Source organism: Pimephales promelas, chromosome 13, assembly GCF_988280905.1.
Source record: "Pimephales promelas chromosome 13, fPimPro1.hap1.1, whole genome shotgun sequence".
Taxonomy (NCBI): Eukaryota; Metazoa; Chordata; class Actinopteri; order Cypriniformes; family Leuciscidae; genus Pimephales; species Pimephales promelas.
The window spans coordinates 28,004,433-28,029,070 of record NC_142781.1 but is presented as its reverse complement, the minus strand read 5'-3'; the positions used below and the strand labels follow the sequence as shown (position 1 = coordinate 28,029,070).

Genomic DNA, 24,638 nt, shown 5'->3' with positions numbered 1-24,638 from the left:
GGACAGGGCACACATGTCATTTGTCATGCACATATTAAATACTTTTTATTGTATTTTTTATTATTAAAGAAAAAAAAGAGCAATAGGTGGCACAATATATTTTATTGCGCTTTTTATATAGACACAAAAAAGCAATGGAGGTCAGTTTGAAGCATGTAAACAGAAAAACTAGGGTATTCATACAAGTACAACAAAATCAGTAAGTACAGTACACATCTCTGGAGAGAGTAAAGGGGTGAAATGTATATTTTTTCCCTTATAACAATGTTGCCAATTTAGTGAAGTCTGAAATTAATTAATGATATTTGGTTATGCTTTATTTAAAAGAACAACACATAACCAAGCCATAAAATTGCTGTATACAAAACCACAACCAAAAGGCAGTTCCAATTAAGCGACAAACGCAACAAAAAATAAGATATTACATAGAGGGTCCTGAGACAAAGATGTCAATTTCAAGTACATTTTGTCAAGTGGGACCAAGTAGACAAATTCATTTTTCATTAAATTAAATTTAAATAATGTGCTACACTCACCAATGGGTATAAGTGTGACGAATTTACCATAAGTGCATCAGAGGCTGCTGTATGTGCATATTGGCACTATTACTATAATCAGGCTTTAAAAAAAAACAAAAAAAAACATGTAACAGTGAAACATCAGAAGCACATGTTTTGCTCTCTCTTGGTTTAATTGTTGCTAAAGATACCTCCAACATGTTCTCCAATAATTCTGACTCAACTTTTGAAATTGCTAAGCAATCAGTCACTGCCTCTTATCAATCAGGCATGACAAGTAAACTGAAGAAAAATAAATATACATCATCTACATTAAAATTCAAGTACATAACAGAAAATGGCAGCAACAAACTATAACCCTGATTTTGTTCCCCTCTGTGACACTGTGGTGCTAAATACTAAAATCAAAGATGAGATGGAAATGACTCCTTTGGAGTTTTTTTTTTTTTTTTTTTTAAATATTTCATTAATATCCAACATTTTTACATCCACACAAACACCACCAAGTAGACTGATATATTGATTGGCATTTGGCACTTCATATCGGCCTTCAAGACACCAATCAATTGGAAAAAAAATCCAAAGCAACAAAGTAGATTAAACAATAAACGTATTGTTTATGATTAGAATTGCAGCATTGTAGTAAACAATGATCTCCGAACCAAATCTTTACATTTCCTACTTTGTCCATGGGCTACTATTCGAGGTAGTAAAATTTCTGCAGTTTTACCAAAGCTCCTATATTAAAGGCAGATTAAATTGAAGCTGAAAAAATGCGGGCATATGAACATCTATTTCACTTAAGATATGATGATTTGGTCAAGCACTTCAATGCACATGTATGCCATATATACATACAAATGAAAGGTAAGACAACATAAAAACAGCTAACAAATATTGGTGTGTACGTGCTGCATTTGTAATCAATTATACGTACTATGTTCTACTGCTCATACTACTGAAAAATAGCCCAAGTAGTTTGGTAGTATGCCATTTATTTTAAACAAACTGTGTTGTGTCCTTATTTCAGGAAGTAATGAAAATCTGCAAATTGTGATGGTCATGAGGTAAGCCAATGAGCAGTAATCTCCCATGTTTTGGGTCCCGTTGATGCTTTGCCCTGTATTGAGCATGGGCACACGTGTAGCATATAGTATTGCAAGAACCAGTAGCAAAAGATGGCTAAGGCTTATGCTAAAATAGGGCAGGGCATTGGGTCCACAATCTTATGAGATAAGTGCTTAAAATGTTCCCTTCTCCAATGCATACAGACAGAGTTGCTCACATAAACGTGTCGAAATTCAGTAGTCCATCCCATCATCGCTTTCATACCAGTCTGAAGGAGCATCCGTCCCAAAGTAACGGTCCCCAAAATTACCTGCAAAAACAATTGCTTTGGGGTTACAAGATACTGAATGATCAATTTTCCCCTTTGTTTTTGCCAATCAAAGAGCTCTTACCAATCCCTGGAATGATGTGGAACTCATCATTAACATTCTTGTCCACGGCAGTAGTGATGATGCGCACCTTGGGAAAAGCGTAGGCCACTGAATGGACCCCCATCTCCGCCATGAGCAGAGAGAGCAGGAAGATCTTATGCTCCTGGACATCATGATCCTGTAACAGATGAGTTTGCAAATCACTCTTATTTAAACCAGCTACTGTGCTAATGTAGATTTCAAGGTCTGTAACAGTAAAAATAATAATAAATAATAATATTATAATATCTCTCAGCTAGTATGGTGTATGTTATGCATATTTATTTATTTTTTTTTTTTAACTGCAGAACAGATTTTTCTTAAAATTTTTCAGCAAGAATTTCAATATTTTTATTTAAAATTTTGGAATATTTTAATAATATCTTATATCTCTGACCTAGAATAGTGTATTAGTGTCTGTTATGCGATATATAGAACAGATTATAGAACATACATATACACACACACACACACACACACACACATACAGTATATATAGATATGTTTATGTATATATATATATATGCATGCATAAAATCAAATTTGGCTAAACACCCAGTGCATCATATCCATATATCCATCCATTTACCTACCCATCTATCTTTTATAAATGTGCAACATATTCCCAAGTACCCATGTTGATAACAGAAGTATTGAATAAAGGCCAGACAGACCTTTTTAAACACCCATGTGAACTTTGTACCCACAAAATGTAGCAATTTGACCAGGATTGTTTGTTTTGTATGCAAGAGAGAGGTCAAAGATCATTCAGAAAAGTATGTGGGGCGTCCATTGAAACAGTCCGAACACATCAAAAATCAGTTTTAGGATTAACATCACTTATCACAACATTCAGCATAGTGAGATGTTGACATTTATCTTGCACATCTTAAAAGTTAGGCTTAAAAAGGCATAAACTGACAAATTACTCTACAATGCACTGAAAATGTTATAAAAAAATAAAAACCCATCAATAGATGTACTAAATAGATGGGGGGGAAAAATGCACTATGACCTTTGTGTCTGCGAAAGTGACTTACAAGTAAGACTCTGACAGCCATTAGAGCTGCCGCCCCTGTTGACACGGTGCTGTCCATCAGGATGACATAGTCCTCACTGAGGTCCTTGGGCAGACGCAGGTAATGGAGCTGCAGAGGAGATTAGACCATAATAAAACAGAGCAGAGATTTATGTGCCGTTAGGTAGTACACTAAATATGCAAAACAGATGGAGACGTCAAGGAATTTGAGCGTGTTTCTAAATTTAAAAAAGGTCATCAGATGAACTTGAAGTTCAAAGAAATGCAAATGAGATGCTACAGATTTGGAGATGATTTGGATAGCTAAAAAGTTACAAAAGAAATATTTTAAAGCCCTTTTGCCACATGTAAATGTTGATTATGTGTATTCATATTTATCAGTAAAAATCGTAAAATAAGGCAATTTTTCCAAATAGGTTTTCACTAAATGAGCATAAGAATTATACAATCATTTTAAGTTATATTGATATTTATATTGTCTAATATAACATAGCCATTTCTTGTAACAACATTAGAATGTTATTTGAGGGACATTTGAGGAAAAATTGAGTGATGGTGGGAACTCATTTTTTTGGATTCAGGTCTGAATCACTTAAATGAAAAGGACAATTTGAACGGATTCCTGTGAATGAAATGAACCAAACTTACCAACGCTCACTTCATTATTGGCCAAACAAAAAGCACATTCAAAATCAATGATATTCTAAATGTAGGTATTTGGTGGCGATATAAAATTACTCAGGAATATCCTACATATAAATGTAAAATCATAAGCATTGTTGTCAACAAAACTCTTTTTCGTTAATTGAAATAAAGATATATATATTATATATATATATAGATATATATATATATTAGATTAAAAAAATAAAATTTTATGTCAGTTATACAACATTTGAAATTTCCATTTATGTTTTAAGTACTAAAATTAAACAAAAAAGCTAAATAGAAATACTTTTTTTACAAAAACTAAAAGACTCAGTTTGAATCAGTCAGATGAATCCTTCACTGAATGAACTGAATCAACATCTGACACACTAAAAGCTGCAGTCCGTAACTTTTTTGTTCACACCTTTTATCAATTTAATGAAAACTAAAATTTAAAAAAAAGCTAATTAAGAATAAATACCATAATAGTTTATAAATTATGCTAAAATAACAGTATTAAGTAGTGTACCAATGAAAGTACAGCTAGAGGGAGCTGCACGTCATACATTTACAAAACAATCCATAAGCGTCAGCGCAGTTGTTGAGTTTATCATGTAGATCATGACACGTGTTATACATCAGGTTGAATACAAGGCAGAGATATCAAATCTGACAAACCACAGAAGTGTAACAGACCGTGACCTGAATAGTAGGGTATGAGTAACTCACACCAAGGCTGAGAACACAAGGGCACAATATAACACAGCTTGATCACAGCTTGTTTATAGACATGCGTGTCAGTTGGATGGGTGAAGACGCGATACCTCAGGCTCTCCTGTGTCGTGATTGGTCTGGATGAGGATCTTTCCGAGTCGAATGTCCTTACAAACAGCCATCAAGGCCTGTTCCATGGTCTCTCCTGCCCGTAGAATGGACACACCAGTGATCTATCAAACAAATAAACAAGAACGAACACAGGTATAAAATCCTGACATACAGATAATAGCAATACCAACTAAGACATCCTAACTAATTTGATTATTATTTTAGTTCTTTTTATTCAATCTATCTTAGTTTTATCAAAGTTCAGTTAATATTTTTACTAAGCTTTTTATTTTATATTTTTAGTTATCATTAAAATTTTAGTTAAATTTTTAGATATTTCCTTGTGATTTTGTGCTTTTTCTACTTAGGCTTAATTTATTTTTAGTTCAGTTTTTCAGTTTTTTTTTTAGTTAATAATTTTGCTTAGTGCTTCAACTTAAAATTATAAATGTTGCAATAAACTGAAATAATTTTAACTAATATTAATATTTTGTTACAGCTTTTTTTCAATCAACAGTAAAGTTTTTCATAGCTTTAGTTTTAGGGTGTTCTCACACTTTGGCTTTTTTGGTCCAAATCAAAAAAAGAAATCAATACATTTAGTCTTGATTCGCTTAGGTTCATTGTTAAAAATTACAGTTTGAAAGCTAAAGATACACACACACAAAAAACAGCTTTTATGAAGTATATTTTTGCGACGGAACATCCACACCAATGCTGTGTGCTGGGCTAAAACTGCAAGCTTTATGTGCATAACGTTACAAATTCTGGTGTTGACAACTCGTGAAGAAATTATAAAATGTGTAAATGAGTCAAAACTGGGCCGGAAACCCTCCGTCACACACAAACGAAGATCTGCTGCGAGGAGATGCGGTTCGGATGCCGGTACCAAACTGTGATGGACAACATTGTGACTATGACAGGGAAAAGAAAACAGGTATGCTTGAGCATTCTGTTATTTTTAGGGTTGCATCGTGTGACATCATGTCCTGTTTTTGGTTCGTCTTCTTTGGTCAATGTTCCGTTCATATTTCAGTTGAACTGCTCCAGAGTTCACATTTATTTAAATGAACCGCACTAACCGAGCAATCGCACCAGGGTTCGTTTTAATCAAACCAAACATGCCAAGTATGAACACACCATTAGTTAACAATAATAACCCTGATTATTTTCATACTGCTTTTTTTCCAGCAAAGCATGTACACATTTTAAACTTCAAATAAACAAACCCTTTTCCCGCTCAGCCTCTTCCCTTCATATACAGTTCCTTGAGGAGTTTCAACAGACACCGGCTAGAGAGAAGAGGAAATATGAATCAGTGATGGAACTAACTAGTGCAATAATCATCAATGAAGACTTGCTTCACTTCACACCATAAAAATTGTATTTGTCCGTGGGGGCGCCGCTAGCAACGCCTATGCATCACTGTATTATGACCAATATCCAGAGCTCGCAACATCGGGTTTAAAAGTTAGTCATTAATAATGACGGTCCACTCACCTTCAGCGGCAGGAAGGACAGGGCGTGCTCTATGAGAAGCCTCATTAATCTCTTTGAATAGAAAATAAATTCATCCCGACTGGTTTCTTTATTCCTGGGGGCACAGGGGACACAGTCAATAATACACAACACAACAGAGATGATGTGCGCTTTGGAGGAGAGTTTGATACTGGAGAAAGTGAGAAAGGTTTAGATAAAGTGAGAAAACAGTGGGCGTTTACTTCCAAGCATTCAGTGCGAGACGCCCATAAAACCCAGCGTTTTTGAGCTAGGCTCAAAACTAGGGTAGAAAATAGCCTATTACTTATTCATTTTGATGTTTTTGAATGTAAAAACCAAGTGAACGTCATTAGTTGACCTCAGACAACAATATAATAAAATTTAGCCCCTTTAATATCCGAGCTGTGAGCTATCTGATGAGTGTGAACCATGAAGTAATGCCAACAAGTCTTTCTATTATTATGTAGGCTTTGTTAGGTGCATGCAAAAACAAACATGCAACAACTAGCGCAGTATGGTTCACAAACAAATTATTCTTGTGAGCCAGTTCTTTTAATGAATCATTCAAAAAAAGACTCAGTTTGAATCAGTCAGATGAATCCTTCACTGAATGAACTGATCAACATCTGACACACTAAAAGCTGCAGTCCGTAACCTTTTTGTTCACACCTTTTATCAATTTAATATGTCCTTGCAAAACAAAATTAAAAGTATTAATTTTTTTTTTTTTAAATGTACTGACCCAAACTTTTGAATGGTAGTGTAAATAAACAACATATCACAAAAAAACATGTATAATAATATATTGTACAATGTATAAACCTAACCCTGTAGTGTTACATAAATACTTGAGTATTCACCAGAACCGTGCGGTCGTACCTGATAATAGTGTGCATTCCTCTAACCTGTGGTGTGCTCTCCATGACGCTCAGAGTCTTGGGTAGAGGTTGACCCTGATGGGCAGATGCCAGGGCTGATCTATATGGTACATGGATATAAGATGTAAACACTCCTTTTTTCCACGGGTTGCAAACAAAAAGTAACACACAACACATTTTGTTAATGGAAAAGAGACAAATATAATAATATTTGACTTTTCCCCCCAGTGCAAATATGGTTTGAAAAGCAGGCCGGACGTGATATGGTAGCAGGTCAAGTCAGAGTTAAGGCTGATTCACTTCAAGTCACAATTTCCATTATGAATGTGTTTTTAAAATGAAACAAAAGCCTTATTTACACAAATTAAATCACCCTTACCCAAAAAAGAAACTTCCCAGATCATTAAGATATTAACTTGGGTTATGTGTTGGCTTAATATAGCTAGTTTCAAGGTACAAGGAGCAGTGTGATAAATATGTGCAGCATCATCTATGTAACTATCAGACTTGGTGTGAATAGGCCTTTAAATTAGAAGTAGGCAGAAGTGAGGGTATTGCAACCAAAGATCTGATGTACAAGCATTAAAGTTCACCCAAAAACTACATTTACTCACTCTCATTTCTTTCCAAACACGTGACTAACTTTCTTCACAAAGGAGAAGATAGTCATACTTGAGGGAGAGTAAATGACAGTTTGGAGTATTTTAGGGTAAACTATGTTTTAAAACAGTGAAATAATGTGATATTAAATAAAACCAACAAGATGGTTTAGGGCTGAAACTATACTAAATCACTGCATTTAAAATTACAATATTGTAAATGTGGAAAAACTAAGCAAGGGCTGAGAGAGCCACCACTACAGCCTACAATAATCGCATAAGAAATAAAATAATTAGCTAATATAATATATCTAACTGCTAAATTTCCTTCATTGTGGCTGCCAGTTCCACCAAACCTAGGCCAACAATCCCATAAAGAAAGACACCATGTCCTAACCAGGAGTGATTCGACATGTGTTCAGCGACAAAAACTTGTCTACACTGCTGATCAGTGTGATGCAATGATAACCAATCAGAAGTTTTGAGGAGCAGGATTTTGAACCAATGAGATTTCATTGTGGGTGTGGCAAAATGTCACAAAAATAGAAAACAATAGACAGAATGTCCTGTCACTGTTAAAGACTGGTTAGGACACCGTCACACTGACAGAGTGTGAATAATATTTGCCCATTCTGAAAAGATGGAAGTTGAGTTAAACGTAAACAAGCAAGTTGAAAAAAAAAAAGTCAAACAATAATAGTAAAAATGCTGATTGTTATTAAACGAGCAGAAGGGATGCAGAGGATGGATAAAAAAAAATAAATAAATAAAATGAAGGAAACAGAAAAAAGAAAAGACGAGAGGATGCAAGAATTTATCCTCACATATCCCAGCGGAGTTTCCTCTGAAGGAGGGAATAAATGATCATTGGGAGACAATGGTGACGAGATAGAGACCGAGAAAAGAGAGGGGGACAAAAGAACAAGACTTGATTAAAGTCTATACAGAACAGATGGGACAGATCACAGCCAAGATGAGCTCAGGTCTGGGCAGTATGTCAGTGGTTTTCTGGCTGGCCTGAATAAAGTGATAAAAGGACAGCAGACGTCTCAATAGAGACAATGTATTGATGGGATTTTCAAGCTGCACAGTACCTAAAGAGAAAAACCACTGAAATAGGCCAATCCCCGTGTTAGCAACAGCATCAAAGTAGAGACAAAAGGTACACCGTCAAGCTATGGTGTGTTTTTGCTCGCATTTTCTTGTCTTCACATTCAGGTCCTTAAACAGTCTCCACTTTTTGTTATCAGGAAGGATGCATGAAATTGTTCAAAAGTGACAGACTTTTTATATTTAATTAAAAAATCCTGAAAAATACATCACAAAAATTATGATGCAGCCCAGTTGTTGTATTTTTTAACATAGATAATGAGACGAACTGTTTCTTGGGCACCAAATCAGCCTATTAGAATGATTTTATGAAGGATCATGTGACACTGAAGACTGGAGTAACTCAGTTTTGCCATAGACAAAACTTATTTTAAAATTTTAAATTGTAATTTTATTTCACTTAACTGTATTTTTGATCAAATAAATGTAGCCCTGGCAAGCAAAAGAGTACTTTTAAAAACATTTAAAAAAAACTAAAAAAAAACAGCCACAATTTTTTGAAATGTTATGTATTAGCTGTTTGAATTGGAACAGCCAAGACTTTAGACCAATGAGATTACAATGTGGACGGGGTTGTACATCTCTTTATACGGCGGCCTCGACAACACTCGACATTTAATTTGTTTAGCATAGTCGTGCGTTTACAACACCATAGCCAGAGCTAGCCTTTTCCTTTTGTCTCTATTTGCATCTCTGCAGTTTTGAGGGGGAAAAAAAAGAAGAAAAGACAGATGAAGCACAAGTTTAAATAATGAAGAAAAGATAAATGGAAGGGAATGAGGGGTAAAGCAGCCATACCTCACTGTGATTTCACGCTGGGATGGTTAGAGCAATCAGTTGAGGTTTTTAGCAAGTATTTCATTACAAACACACACAAGGAGGAGAAGAATAAAAAAAAGGACAAACTCATGAAATGAAATATTCACTCATTAAAAGCCATTCCAAACAGTCAGCCCCTCACCCTCTCCATGGTATACTGGAAAATATTTCATGGCAATGTCAGCTATTCTCGAACCCTACATTTAACCTGATATAAATCACATTCTTACATTTATGTTTCTCATATTTACATCACTGCAAATTAAATGTCTCAGGCGGATTTAATATTCCATATACCACATATAAAGACACTACATTTTCAATAGCTTTGAGGTAAAAAAAATAAAAAATCTTTGCAAAGGGCGAGTCTTTAAATAAAAAAAGGAACTTTTCTGTTTCCTACAGTGGATTTAAAGAAATATTTTTTAAGAGTCTGCTCTTTTACCTAGACTTTTTTAGCCTATACACTTACCCTCAGTAATAAATCTAATTTAAAAGTAAAAATTTAAATAAGGGAAATTTTATTTTGCATAAATAAATAAAATATTATTTAACAAACCTTTAACAAATGATTTAATATATTACAAGTAAAGTGTATGAAAAAAATAATACATTTTACAATTGAGTAGACTAGATAGATAGATCTTTTCTCTCAAAGTAAAAGCCATCATGCACAATATTACAAACCCTCACCATCAAGTTATACCAAAATAACGCAGACCTCAAATCTGACCTCTTTTGGATGCTAAACACAATGCGCCACTGTGGCTTTAGAGCATGATATCTTTTGTACAAAAGCACATGGTTTATTAGTCTTAAAGATCATTCCTCGCTGTGACTGATAGAGTGAAGAAGAGAAAAACATTTTCCACCTCAGGATAATTCATGACTTTATTCAGCCTGTCAGACAAGAAAAGGATTACATTTCAAAGAGGCTCTAAACCCATTTTGTGGAATACATCTCTCATCAATACATGCACATGAAGATCACTCACCAAACGTTCATTAGTGTTAACGTCTTTGTCTTGCTAATAATTACCTAGGTAGACACCTTTAGTAATCATGAAATCAAAATTGATTTTACATTTGCTTTCCTAATGCACGTCTCCTGGTTTCGCAGAATTCACAAATCAGGCCAGGCTTTATACTAGAACAAAATGTCTACTTTGGAAAACAATAAGGTCATCATTTCAACCTTCCTTCGTTTTAATGTGTTAGAAATGATCATACAGAATTTTACAGGTTGCAAATGAAATTACGATGTTACGTTGATAATAATTGGAAGAATAAAACCCTACTCTATATGGTCCTAAACTATGAGAAATGATTCTAGATGTCCAGAAAACAAATTAAAGGGGACTATAAAGGGGAAGACGGACTGTAAAATGAAGATCTAGATTACTGGCCTGACCTTTTCTTGTTTTAACCAATGCACACACTATTTAAAACTGGTACAGTATGGCCACCAGAGGGCAAACTATACTTATACCATGAGCACATTATACTTATACCATGGCATGGGATTCATATGCACATGCATGCAACATTTGAGTGTGTATTAGGAGCACGTGGACCATCTAGCAGGGATAACAACATGCATGTTGACCACTCAACACTTTAATATGCACAGACCAATAACCATTCTCACTCAATGTTGAACAGAAGAGAATAAGGAGACATTTTTTATATTACGTACCTTTTCCAGTTGACTGTGAACGTGCTGAACAATAAGATCCAACGCTACAAAGTTTTCTCCACCTGGGGCAACAATGGAAAGGGGCAACCTTTTTTAATGTATATCATAACTCAAATAATGAATTCAAATGCATGTTATACTTCAATTAAGTAGGAATATTTTAGTTATTTTATACATTTAATTATTTAATTGCCATACCATCATCAAAAGCTATATTCATGGCATATATACACACACACAAACCAAAATTTATTCAGACACATTCAACATTTGCGTTATCAAATCAGTTGATATTTCACTGGCCATCCTTCTGTTACTGACTCACAAATTAATTAGGGTGAACAGCTGTCAGCTGCACCCACTAGTAAAAAAAAAAATATATATATATATATATATATATATATATATATCAAAAATCAGTGTTTCCTAGGATTTTTTAGGGGGGGCATTTTTCATTGCATAAAAAATATTATTTTTTAGCAAACAAAAAGCATGTCTAATTAATTGAAATCATGTATTATGAACATTTAAGAAAAAAAAAAAAAAAATATATATATATATATATATATATATATATATATATATATATATGAAAAAAAAATCCACACTAATTCTGTTTTGTGATTTTGCTGGTAATCAAATGAAACATAAAACACAAATTGTATCATTTATCATAAACTTTTTGTAAAATAACATGCTGCACAATGAGCTTTACTGTTAAAATTAAAACATGAATTATTCCTTAAATTCAGTTTTGTTTAAAAAATTCACAATTTATAAAAATGATTAATTCTAAAAACACACCCCCCTAAAACAATTATAGGGGAAACATTGAAAAATGATATCTGGTGTCTGAATAATTTATGGTTTGCCTTCTTATAACACCACAATTACAACTATATAAGGTTTTTCAAAATATTTATAAGATCATTATAAATTCAAAAAAAATTATATATTAATTACATTTCTGAATTAAAAAAAAAGCCAAGTAACATTTCACTAAAATATGCTTAAAATAGTCAATACTGGTGGGCGTTTTGCAGTTTTGACAATTTCCAAATTCACCTACCCCTTGGGACCACAATATCTGCAACCTGCACAGTGGGTTCGATGTACTGTTCAAATGCTGGCTTGACAAATTTGTTGTACTGTTTAATGACGCCTGCAATATCACGCCCTCGATCCGTGATGTCCCTTTTCAGACGCCTGACCAGCCGGATATCAGAGTCAGTGTCTACAAACACCTTCATGTCTAGCAGCTGAGGGGCACATAGAGACAGAAATACAAAACAAAAAATGTAAAAAACTGACAAAATGTGAGATAGACAAACAGTTAAGATGCTAGACATGCTATCTATTTCTGATGCAGAAAAATTAGTTCACGCATTCATGACCTCGAGACTAGATTACTGTAATGCTTTATTAGCTGGTTGTCCTGCATCCTCAATAAACAAGCTACAGTTAGTACAAAATGCAGCTGCTAGAGTTCTTACTAGGTCAAGAAAATATGATCATATAACACCGATTTTATCATCTCTACACTGGTTACCTATTAAGTTCCGCATCAACTACAAAATACTACTACTGACCTATAAAGCCCTAAATGGTTTAGCACCTATGTACTTAACGGACCTTCTTTCGCCCTACAATCCACCGCGTTCCTTAAGATCACTAAATTCAAGGCTTCTGGTCATTCCTAGGATATCGAAGTCCAGTAAAGGAGGGAGGGCGTTCTCGCATTTAGCTCCAAAACTCTGGAATGGCCTTCCCGATACGGTCCGAGCCTCTGACTCGCTGACACAGTTCAAAACTAGATTAAAGACGCATCTCTTTAGTCAAGCATTCACATAATGCTTACCTTCTAGTCCTCTGTTATGCCATACGGAACCGTTTGCCACTGAAACTGCTTAACGCACCAGTGGGGCTCGACAGCCTCTTAGACAAACGGGTCGGCGCGCATGGTTGGGTTGCGGAGAGTTCGGGTTACGGAGAGTTTGTGAGTTATAACGGAAATTATTATGAACATCAGCTATGCTAATTATTTCCCATCTGCCTTTCTGCTGTTATCTCGGGAAAAATGGCGTTCGTCAGGTCCAGTTTTGTGTCCAGCCTCTCACGGGGATTTCGGATGCCCCAACGCCTGAGATGAGACGACTCAACGCCTGTGATGAGACGACTCAACGCCTGCGATATGTTATGGCGCCGTTTGATTCATAAATAATATTTATATTTAATATTTATATTTAAACAATATGAATGTAAGCCAGAGGAGAACTGGCCCCCGACTGAGCCTGGGTTCTCCCAAGGTTTTTTCTCCATCCAATCTGATGGAGTTTGGTTCCTTGCCACTGTCGCCTTGCTTTTGGCTTGCTTTGAGCTTGCTCAGTTGGGGTTATTTATTTAGTGTTTAGCAATGTTGTTGATCTGTGTTGTGCTACTTACATGTTATCACTGTGAAGCTGCTTTGATACAATCTGTATTGTGAAAAGCGCTATATAAATAAATGTGACTTGACTTGACTTGACTTAAGAATAAAATACCTCAACAGGCCACAGCTATGTTTTCTGATGCACTTTTAAGGGTTTAATGCATGTGGTTGAGACTCAGGCATTCAGCAGTAGTGGAATATATACACAATTCAGAAAAAAAGAAAAAAATATATTTAAATTAAAGTATATAAATATTCGAAATATTCCAAAGGAGGCTTCTTGAGACTCCTTTGGAAGAAGACGCTGACGTGCAGACGTTAACTACTGATGGGGTGTGTGTTGGGCTGAGTCCAGGACAGGTCATCAGAGGTGCACACCAAGAAACTTGATGCTCCTGACTCTTTCCACAGCAGTACCGTCAATGTGTAGGGGGACGTGAATGTCCAATTGCATCCTCTTATTGTCCATGATCATCTCTTAGGTTTTGCTGATGTTGAGGCAGAGATTACAGAAATAAATCATAACTGGACCTTGAAGCATTGGAAGAAGGTCGCCTGGCCCCATTAGTCCAATTTTCTTTTACATCACGTGAATGGCCATGTTTGTGCGCTCTGTTTAGTGATGGCACCAGAATGCACAGGGAGACGTTGATAAGCAGGTGGAGCGAGTGTGATGCACTGGTCAATGTCCTGCTGGGAAACCCTGGGTCTGAACATTTATGTGGATGTAAATTTGACACGTGACCAACCTAGACATTGTTGCAGACCAGGTTTACCGTGTTCCCTGGTGGAAGATCCTCTTTCAGCAGGATAATTCACCCTGACACACATTGTTCAGGAACGGTTGAGGAACATGATGAAGGTGTTGCCCTGGCCTCCAAATTCTCCAGATCTCAATCCAACAGTGTCTGTAGGATGTGCTGGACCAAAAAGTTTGATCAACAGCGGCTTCACCTCAGAAAAGATTTGAAGAACACCAGAGGAGAACTGGCCCCCAACTGAGCCTGGGTTCTCCCAATATTTTTTTTTTCTTCATTGTGTCACCTGATGGAGTTTTAGGACACCTTTAGGTCACTTGATGCTTGCTCTTGGCTTCCTCAGTTGGGGATATTCAAATTAATTAACCAATCAGTACCCTTGATCAACTCTACCAAGCGTGGATGTTTTTCCACTAAGAAACGAACATTGTTATGTTTTGATTGATACTGTGAAGCTACTTTGATGCAATCTACAGGGGTTGGACAATGAAACTGAAACACCTGGTTTTACAACACAATAATTTGTTAGTATGGTGAGGGCCTCATTTTGCATCCAAATACAGCACCAATTCATCTTGGGAATGACAGGTAGAAGTCCTTCACAGTGACCAGAGGGATTATGAGCTGTTCCTCTTCCAGAACAGTGTCCAGGTCACTATATGATACTGGTGGACTTGCTCCTCCAAAACACCTCAATAATATTTAGATGTGGTGACTGTGCAGACCATGGGAGATGTTCAACGTCACTTTCATCTTCATCAAACCCTTCTGTCACAAGTCTTGCTGTGTGTGTTGGTGCATGATCATGCTGATACACGGTTTGAGCATCGGGTGCTCATGATCCTCCAGAAGGGTTTGGTAGTCCTCGGCAGTGTCGTGTCCATCAAATACAATCAGGATTGTCATGATATTGGAGCTCAAACCATCACTGATCCATCCCGTGCTTCACTCTGAAGATTGGCCGCCAGGCATATAGATGTGAAACCTCCAACATTGGCCAGTGTTTCAGTTTCATTGTCCAACCCCTGTATATTGTGAAAAGCGCTATATAAATACACTTGACTTGAAGAACGCCTTTTTGCCAGATACATCATGACAACTTCAGGGGTCTTGTAGAGTCCATGCCTCGACGGGTTGGCACTTTTTTGGCAGCACACGGAGGACAAATGGCATATTAGGCAGGTGGTCATAACGTTTTGACTCATAAGGTAAAACCTTACTTTCCTTCAGTCCAAAGTGACGAAATTTTGCAAGGCAGGCACAATCTGTCCAGGACCTACTACTGTCTCTCCTCGACGGTTCTTGTTTCTGAAAACACGAATATGATCTTTAAATGGAGCAAAGTGATAGGATGTTTTAAAAAGTGGCTCAGCAAAGTAGAAGTCAGGATCAATCAAAGCATTAGTGCAGCGTGACGGCAACTAGCCAAGACACACCGCTGGTGCTGACACTGAAAATAAATATCATTGAGTGAGCCGGCAAAGCATTAAATTTCAGGCTAACGATAAACAATCCAACAATCCTAAACAGCAGCGCAAGCAGCCCTGCCAACACAGCGAAATATAACTTATGCTATTCTTGAATGCCTGCACACTGTCTTATAAGACTGGGGTAAAAGGTCGAGTGTATATCAACATTTACAGGACAGGAAGTCATTGCTCATCCTTCCTGAACGAATTTCTCTCAGATAAAATAATGAATGTGAGCTGTCACTGTATTCACAAAGACCTGCCATGAGTAAGAGGTCAACTGAAAACCCTGATCCATTCAAGCCAACAGATGCAAAAGTGTCAACCGTTTGTTGAGTTTCATTCATTCTGCGGCACGTCTGCTGCAAGGTGCTCATAAATCACATCAGGATGAACTGCTTTGCCAATGCGCACACAATAACTCCAATTTTAATTTGTATAGATTTCCGGAAACTTTGCACAGGGAAGAATCGAAACCCGGCAATGGGAACGGTCAACGCTGGTGTAAATAAACGCCGCCTATTCACTTCCTGTAGCCAGTCCTTACCTTCATCATTAAAGAGAAAAGAATCAGTCATCTTCATTGAGTGAGGAAAACAACAGGATGCGAGAAGAATATAACACAAGGAGAGGAAAACGGACAAGCGAGGACAGTCCTTGTGCAGTTTTAATAGGACCAGGCTTTAGAAACGTGATTTTATAAATCTATTCTTGAACCTGAGATGCAGTTTCTCCCCTAAATGATAGAGAGACAACTAGAACTCATTATCTAACCATTATTCATGTATATTCAGGGCTGCAAAGAGCCAGAGATGGTATTGCAGAGAGAGAATCTCATCTTCTGGGTAGGGTTGTGAAAATGAGGTCTATTACTCAAAGGCAGAGACATACCAGTCTGGGGGAAATTTTCGGGATCATTTCACCGCAAATTCAAAAAGAAATAAACACTTCCAAGACGGTCCTCGCACCTTGGTGATCATGCTCTAAAAATTAAGACATTATAATTTGCATAGCGATAATGAAGCCTGCTTTTAAGACCATAATGGGTTGTTTTTTTTTGCATTGCAATATTATTTTCATTACCACAAGCACATTTTCATTACCATAATAAAAAAAATCAATAATTCTCATAAATGTTATACATTACAATTCAAAAGTTTAGAGTCAGTAGAGAAATGTATACTTTTATTTAGTAAGGAAGGAAGCATTAAATTGATTAAAAAAAATGACAGCAAAGACATGTTACAAACGATATTCATACACATGTGTAAAACCATCATATCATATTTTAAATTGCCCTTTATAATTTAAATATTAATTTTATAAGGTTTTACATCGCATTATGGTAGGCTACTGTAGAATTTCTTAATAAAACGAAAAAATACATTTTGCAAGTTGAAAAAAAAAAAAAAGAAGTTTGATGCCCATTTGACATCCATCACTAACCTTTGGGAATATATAATACATAATACTCCCTCTCGTCTCTTCACATCTACATCACACTATCATTACACATCTCTCTTTTCATTTGACCTTATCTTTTATTACACCACCATTTTCCCCTCTGCTTTATGACTCCCATGATGCTCTTCTATATATCAGGCTATGAAGCTTTCCGCAATTCTTCCCCTCTTTCACTAAAGTTCCTTTCTGATATCACAAACCACACTTAAAGATTATAGCTGACACTTGTATAATGTCCAGTGCGACAAGTTTAATATGAGGCTTACCTTTAAAAGCTCCTTGTTGGCAAAAGCCAAGATTCCCTCAAATATCACAACGTTGGCCCCATAGACGGTTTTCTGCACAAAGGATCATAAACAGAATATCAAATGACCAGTAATATATAACACGGATCAACTCTAAGGATTTTTTCTCCTGCCAAAATTAACTGACCCCACCAAAAAAATAAATATGAATGAATAAATAACTAAAGTTGACCCATGTAACATTGAATTCTAATAATAAGACTTAAAAAGCATGTGCAAATGATAAAGTTTTGCGACAATGCATCAACTGTCCCGAGCGTTTTTCATTGTGCAGTCCTTATTGTTGAGCCCTGATATAATATAATAATGCATTGATAAAATCAATTATAATTAATCAATTATATAAAGCATTAAGCTTTTTTAATATATATAAAAAAACTGATTTATACTCATACTGATCAAATTATCCACAAATAAGGTAGACAAAGCATCCCAAAAAATGCCTTGAAGTGCTTGTGCTGGACTACTACTATTTTTTACTTCAAATATGATGTTAATAAACTGAAGCAGTGCGGGGAGAGACTGTGGAAGTGTGCAGTGATGCATTTCCTCCATGCTTCCCTGCTTCAGAATGAGGGGAACCCTGATGGTGTCATGATCCCATTAAGACAGATGCACTACCATGAAGCTTCCCGTCAATGGCTTGGCCACTCATTCTGTATTGATCAGCACACGTGGTCTGTAAACACCACAGAACCTCCCTTTGTCACTCACCAACATTATGATCTATTTATGGAGAAATTAAACTTTAAATTCTAGGAAGACAATAAAAGCAAGCACAGATACTAAATAATAATGTCTCAACTGATGTAATTATAGTGCTGTGGTTTAACTGGTACTGCTTTATTTCTATCAGGCATGACATTGCAAGTTGCCTAAAGAAGAAAATGCAACCAACATTGTACCAAAATGAGATTTCAATGATATGAGTTTTTGGTTTTATTTTGTTTTAAAATAGAAGTGTACGAGTTAAATTAAATCAATACAGAGATAATCATATAATAATCAGTTTTAGACAGTAAATCCATCTAAATTAACTAAAATAACAAGTTATGGTAATGTTCTTCTGCCACAATGTGGCATCATAAAACTAGAACATACAAATAGAACAAATACATTGCATTACACTTAAAGCAATAAAGCACAAGTAATTTCTTCTATGCTAAATTATATTAAATTATTTTAGCAAATTCTACTGGTTGATACAGAAACAACACAGCTTTATTTTGCAGGGGAAAACAAATCAATAGCATGCACAAGTCTATATAGGCAATCACACACATGCTTACCCACTCCTTGCGACGGTTATGGGTGGTGAAGTCATACACAGGCACTTTGATGCTTTTGCCCTTTTTCAGTTTTCTCAACACAGTAACCACCAGCTCAAAATCAAAGGCATCCGGATGATCAAAGTTGTACTCGTTTCTGGCTGCCAACTCCTGTTCCTCTTTACTCAAAACCTGCAAGTCAGCAAGAATAAGAAGTTCAAAAAACGTTAACAAGTATACTTCGGCAGCCCGTGTTCCTCGACAGTCCACAATTTGTGTCATCTCTGTCTACGGGCACCCTAATTTTTGAGTCCACGTGGACGGATAGCACACACCAGCGCTTGTGCGAGTGACTTGAGCGCTTGAAAACAAAGCCGCTGTGAATAAGCGGAACGCCGAAATTAAATAATGAAATAAATGATATATGAAGAGTTCAGATGCAAAAGCCTCTAAGTGCCATTTGAAATTTTCTTCTAAAATTATCATTTTTATCAAGCTTGTATATTTAAGTTCAGTAATTTCACTTAAATGGCAATGGAGATTACTTATTAATTGTCATTTAAGTGAAATTACTGAACTTAAATTTACAAACTTGATAAAAATGGTCATTTTAGAAGAAAATTTCAAATGGCATTTAGAGGCTTTTGCATCTGAACTCTTCATATATAAATTATGGTGGCGGATAAATGTTGTGAGGTTGACAATAACAAAAAAGGTAATATTCAAAGAAAGCGTCCTGTAGAAGTCCCACCATAAAGAAACAGATTGACTGATTGAACCACTTAATTAGACCACTAATAGGCTGAAGGATATGCCATTAAATCAAATAAGGATTAATGAATAGACCTTATAGTGTTTCAGCACATCCAACAGGGGCAGGACCAAATTATATTAAAGCTTCAATAGTTTCAACACATGAAGAAGTTCCATTTGGAGCAGTTTAATGGTCTGCAAACGCAACTAGAAACAATAGTTGCTGTCTTAAAAGGACAGAAAGTCAAAAGCAGATGTATTCTGGGTCTTAAAAAGTACCTTGTAGAAAGAGTCCATAGAAAGCAGAACAACCCAAGGAACATCAAGAGCCTCTATGATCTTATTGGCCACGGTGGTTTTCCCAGAGGCACTCCCTCCACACAGACCTGCAGGACACACCAGAAGATCCAGCTTGTTCAAATGCACAAAGAGCAAATATTTAATGGAAACGTTTGACCACGATCATGGCACAACTATGAAAGTTGCTCTTGTTATTAAGGTAAGATCTGAATTCAAAAAGGGCTGTTAAGCAAATCCCCTTATCAAAATCATGTTTGAGAAACTTATACCAAAACAAGACATCTTGAATGAATTTGTATTAAGGTTCCCAAAAAAAACAACAACGTGCTTTTAGATTCATTGTGCTTCACAATAATACAGTGGGGGAAATAATTATTTGATCCCCTGATGATTTTTTAAGTTCGCCCACTCACAAAGAAATGAAGGGTCTATCATTTTTAATGGTAGGTTTATTTTAACAGATAGAGACAGAAAGTCAACCAAAAAAATTCAGAAAAAATAAATACATTGAATAAAGGTTATAAGTTAATTTGCATTTCAGTGAGTGAAATAAGTTTTTGATCCACAGGCAAACCATGCCTCAGAAACCTTTGTTGGCAAGCACAGAGGTAAGACGTTTCTTGTAGTTGGTCACCAGGTTTGCAAACATCTTTAAAAATCCTTAAGGTTTCTTGACTGATACTTTAACTCAAAGTTTCAGCTCCCTTTTCTATATTTTTTGGTTGATATTTTGTCTATCCGTTAAAATAAACCTATCATAAAAATTATAGACCCTTCATTTTCCCCAATGTATATAAAGATAATATAATAAATCCGTTCAATCAGAAAAGGGCTATAAAATGACATTGAAAATTTCATTAATGTATTACAATACATAAAAAAACCATAAAATTAAATATATATATATAACTTTTATTATTATATTATATATTTATATGATTAATGAATGTGCCACAATGCAATTCAATGTAAATGCGTCTTTCTTGTCACCCAGCTTTACTTGTATAATTCTTTAAATTGCAAACCTGGTTATTATCCACCATCCACTGTGATGCAAACATTTACTTGTCACAACAATCATGATGTATAAATATTAATGAATTATTAACTCATCTGACTACATTACAGAAAACCCATTCATGTAAGACAAAGACATTATGCTGACCACTACATTTTCAGATACTAAAGTTGTAAGTATCAGATAGATCTCTAGAATAAAGGCCATAAAGAAAATGTGACAAAAATGAGATTCACCACCAGTGGGAATAACAAAAAGCTTCTTGTTGTCCCATGGAGTAAAGTTACTTAAAACTGCTTTAGTGTTCTTGTGTTCTCTCTCGCCTCCCTGTTTCTCTGACCTTTGGTTAAGGGAAGATCATTCCACTTGGGTGGATTTATTAGTTTCTCTGACCGAGCGAGCAGGGATGACAGTCACACCAAGACACCAGACTTCGTTTTTTTTTTTTTTTTTTTACAGGAATAATTGACTGGAGCACATCCAAGTGTGAAATTGTAAGCCGTTCGACAGGCTCTTTGTGAGTAATGGATTGCATACTAATGACCTCAGAGCTTAGTCCTGAGAGAGCTCATGTTCTCAGACCAGATTCACACAACAAAAGTGTAAACCCTGCCACACTAATATTTTCTGGGAAAGTTCCACAAAAGATTTCAAACATGCTTTAAGATGCATGGCAAAGAATCCTAAGATAATTAACAGTGTTACAGCTTCGACAAAATTAAGCAGCAAAACGGTTTTCAACATTGACAATAATCAGATATCATATTTACAATCTGAACCCTGGAATATATTAATCTAAATATACCAAATAATATTTAGAAATACCAAATCAGCATATTAGAATGATTTCGGTAGGATCAAGTGACACTGAAGACTGCTGAAAATTCAGCTTTGCCATTGCAGGAATACATTACATTTTAAATATCATTTAAAACAGAAGACCGTTTTTTTTTAAATCACAAATATTACTGTTTTTTGTATTTTGATCAAATAAATGCAGCAATGGTGATCATTAAAGACCAAAACAAATGCCCACATTTTAGAACAATAGTGTATCATGTCTCATTTTTAGAGCAAGTAATGTCTATATTCTCCAAAAAAGAAAAAACATTCATTCTGTATTAGCCTTACGAGTTTTAATTTATACTGCATTTTACATTTATGCTTTTTATTTAATACTTGCTAATCTTCTGAGTTTAATAAAGTATTAACAAAATATGAAACCTAAATTAAACATGACTTACTTCTTCTTAATAAATGACTTACTATGCAATGTTTTTATAATCTTTTGTCAAATATGATAATTCATTGCACTTTATTTAAGACTGACTTGTGGTAATCAAATGTAGTAAAGTTATGCATGTGTGTCGTACCTATGACAAAGGCTTCTTTAAAGGTGGTCCCAGTAACGTTGTACCAGGGTGGTCGCCCTGCAGTGTAAATTGTCCTCTTATTTGTCCTTAGTAATGGAGGCTCAGTTTTGCTTTGGCTGGTGGTCCGTTTCCGTGGGGACAGCGAAGGGGTGAGGGGACATCTTGGTCTCATAAGGCCATCGAGAGAATCCTCGCCACTACCACGAATTAAAGACAAACAAATCAAACTGCAAAACATTATGTTTTATAAAGTAGCACAATGGGATTTTCTTTAGCAAAACATTTTTGTGTCACTTAATCATCAATAACTGATAAACGATCATTGAACAGAGCAAAGTAGTAAGTGTGAGTGTCCACGTCGCCATCAGACATGCCTTTATAATCTTGAACGGCCCCATTTGACCTGAGCATAGCTATTGGACACTGTTTCATAGAGAGCTTGAGGAAATCTGGGTCTTTGTGATGCCCTCAGAAAAAGCTGCTCACATGATCATTTCTGTAAGTGTGGAAGAGGGACTAGGAGCTTTCTTTATTTCCTGTCCAGGAAACCACACATCTGCTCAGCCAAACCTGGAGCCTCATTTGAGTAAGACTCTCATCACATGGACAGACACTGCACACTCACTGGGGCTAATGAATCATAAAATTGAACTACAGTCCATTACACAATAGCAGTGCTAAAAAGGTCAGGATGTTTGCTTTGAAAGACTGGGTTTATGTGGATTAAGGGTGTGACGTGTTTTGAGCGTTTTGCTGATAGGCTACTTTTGATTTTTTTGGAAGGAATACAAGGAATGTGTTACATTAGGCTCTTGTTGAGCTAAAATGCGATTTAAAATTGTTATAGTTAATGGAAATATCCATATTTTCTCCATATCAAGTTATATGAAACTCTAACGTGCATGTTGTGCTTAATTACCCTGCCCGTTTACACCAAGAATGATAACTAAAGATAACTATCTATATTAACGTCCACACCAGCGGACGCTTTCGTTAAATTTATTCTAATTTCTAGGTGAGTGCCACTTGACTGTCACTTACTTTAAATGCTCGAGCTCGCTACAGGAGGATGGACTCTGATTGGCTATCAATGTTTTTATCGCTATTCAGCTGGGAAAAATCGTTCTGAAAGTAATTCCAACGATAGCGTTTTAATGTGCAGTTATCGTTATAGCTGTGGTGTGGACTCCGCTATTTTTTAACGTTGAGAACGTTTTTTAGAACTAGGCTATATCTTTAACGTCATTTTTAATGTAAACACACCCCAATTAGCGTAGTTTTTATTTGACAACTAAAAGTGGATAATATCGACTATTAGCATTCAAAATAAAAGTAATGCTTTCGTTTATTTATCTTTATGCATGTTGCTTTACAGCCCTCTTCATTCAACTCATTCTTCCATTGATTTGATTTTGCTGCCACGACAGCAGCTCCAGAAAAAAAAGCATCTGGTCATTCTGTTTGAGTTCTAGATCTCAACCAGACAAAAAATAAGACCAAACAAGCAGGTAACGTTACACTGTAGCCAAATGTGTCCCTTGCTGTACTGTTGCCAGTGGTCAAAACAACACTGTCCTTTATTTGTCAACCATATCAGTTACTAATCACATTAGCTGAGCTCGACAGACACTTGATCTACTCACCTGTCAGATCTCGACAGCGCCTGATCATCCTCCACTGCTTCTTTCTGTTGCAACTGGCCATCGTTTTGGCTCGTTGTCATCGCCATGTTTTTGTGCCGCGAACGCGCGGAAACGCATGCCGGAAGTGGGTTTACGTCACGCTTGTGGTGGCGCATAGAAAACGCAGAGTAACAGTGTTGCCAGATGTACGATAATTATCGTATTTGTACGATAATTTTGACCTCTGTACGATGTACGATCAATAATGAAAAAAAATCCCATAATGTACGATAATTTCAGATTTTTGTGATCGGGGGTCATAATCATAGTGCTTCTATACTCATTGATCTAGCTGTTGATTTACGTCATGCTTGTGAGGAGAAAATGAAGGCGAGAGAGCACGGTATGAGGGAGAGACTGCGTGTGTGCGTCTCCCCCGCCCCCGTCATCAATCCAGTCGACTCTCTCGGCAACGCGTCATAGTTGGGGGGCGTGGTCGGCGTGGGGGAAAGCAGCGTATGTATTTGAATGACAAAAATGTCATATTGCGAGTCATTGACGGCTGCCGACCGGCAACGGTACATTTCAAAATGAACTGTAATAGGTTATGATTGCCTTTATTTAATTAAAAACTGGGTCAATGACCCACCAAATGGCCGGAGGTGTCGTTTCCAGACTATTATCTGGTTGAATCTCCAGGTAAGACATCGCGGTAGCTACTGGTAACATAAGCCTAACTCAATCAACTAAGTTGATATAAGTTATTGTAG

General features: G+C 36.2%; 1 protein-coding gene across 4 annotated transcripts; it reads right to left on the bottom strand.

Annotated features, from left to right (window-relative positions):
• Nucleotides 1-85: 85 nt before the first annotated feature.
• On the bottom strand, nt 86-24,049 carry LOC120493903 (uridine-cytidine kinase-like 1). Of its 4 annotated transcripts, none has more exons than XM_039692837.2 (15): nt 23,890-24,049; nt 22,247-22,443; nt 19,835-19,941; nt 18,824-18,994; nt 17,496-17,567; nt 12,180-12,369; nt 11,111-11,172; nt 9,394-9,410; nt 6,888-6,986; nt 6,009-6,102; nt 5,738-5,800; nt 4,508-4,630; nt 3,037-3,144; nt 1,979-2,135; nt 86-1,896 (listed from the first exon to the last, which is right to left on the bottom strand). In XM_039692837.2, exons 1-15 carry the CDS (start codon nt 24,042-24,044, stop codon nt 1,820-1,822), a joined length of 1,692 nt encoding a protein of 563 aa, XP_039548771.2. In that variant the 5' UTR covers nt 24,045-24,049; the 3' UTR covers nt 86-1,819. The 4 variants fall into 4 exon arrangements, with proteins under 4 accessions (XP_039548771.2, XP_039548770.2, XP_039548768.2 ...); XM_039692836.2 differs by lacking the exon at nt 9,394-9,410 and adding an exon at nt 8,310-8,329; XM_039692834.2 differs by lacking the exon at nt 9,394-9,410 and adding an exon at nt 8,310-8,329 and having other exon boundaries at nt 22,247-22,473; nt 23,890-24,036.
• Between the last annotated feature and the right edge of the window lie 589 nt (nt 24,050-24,638).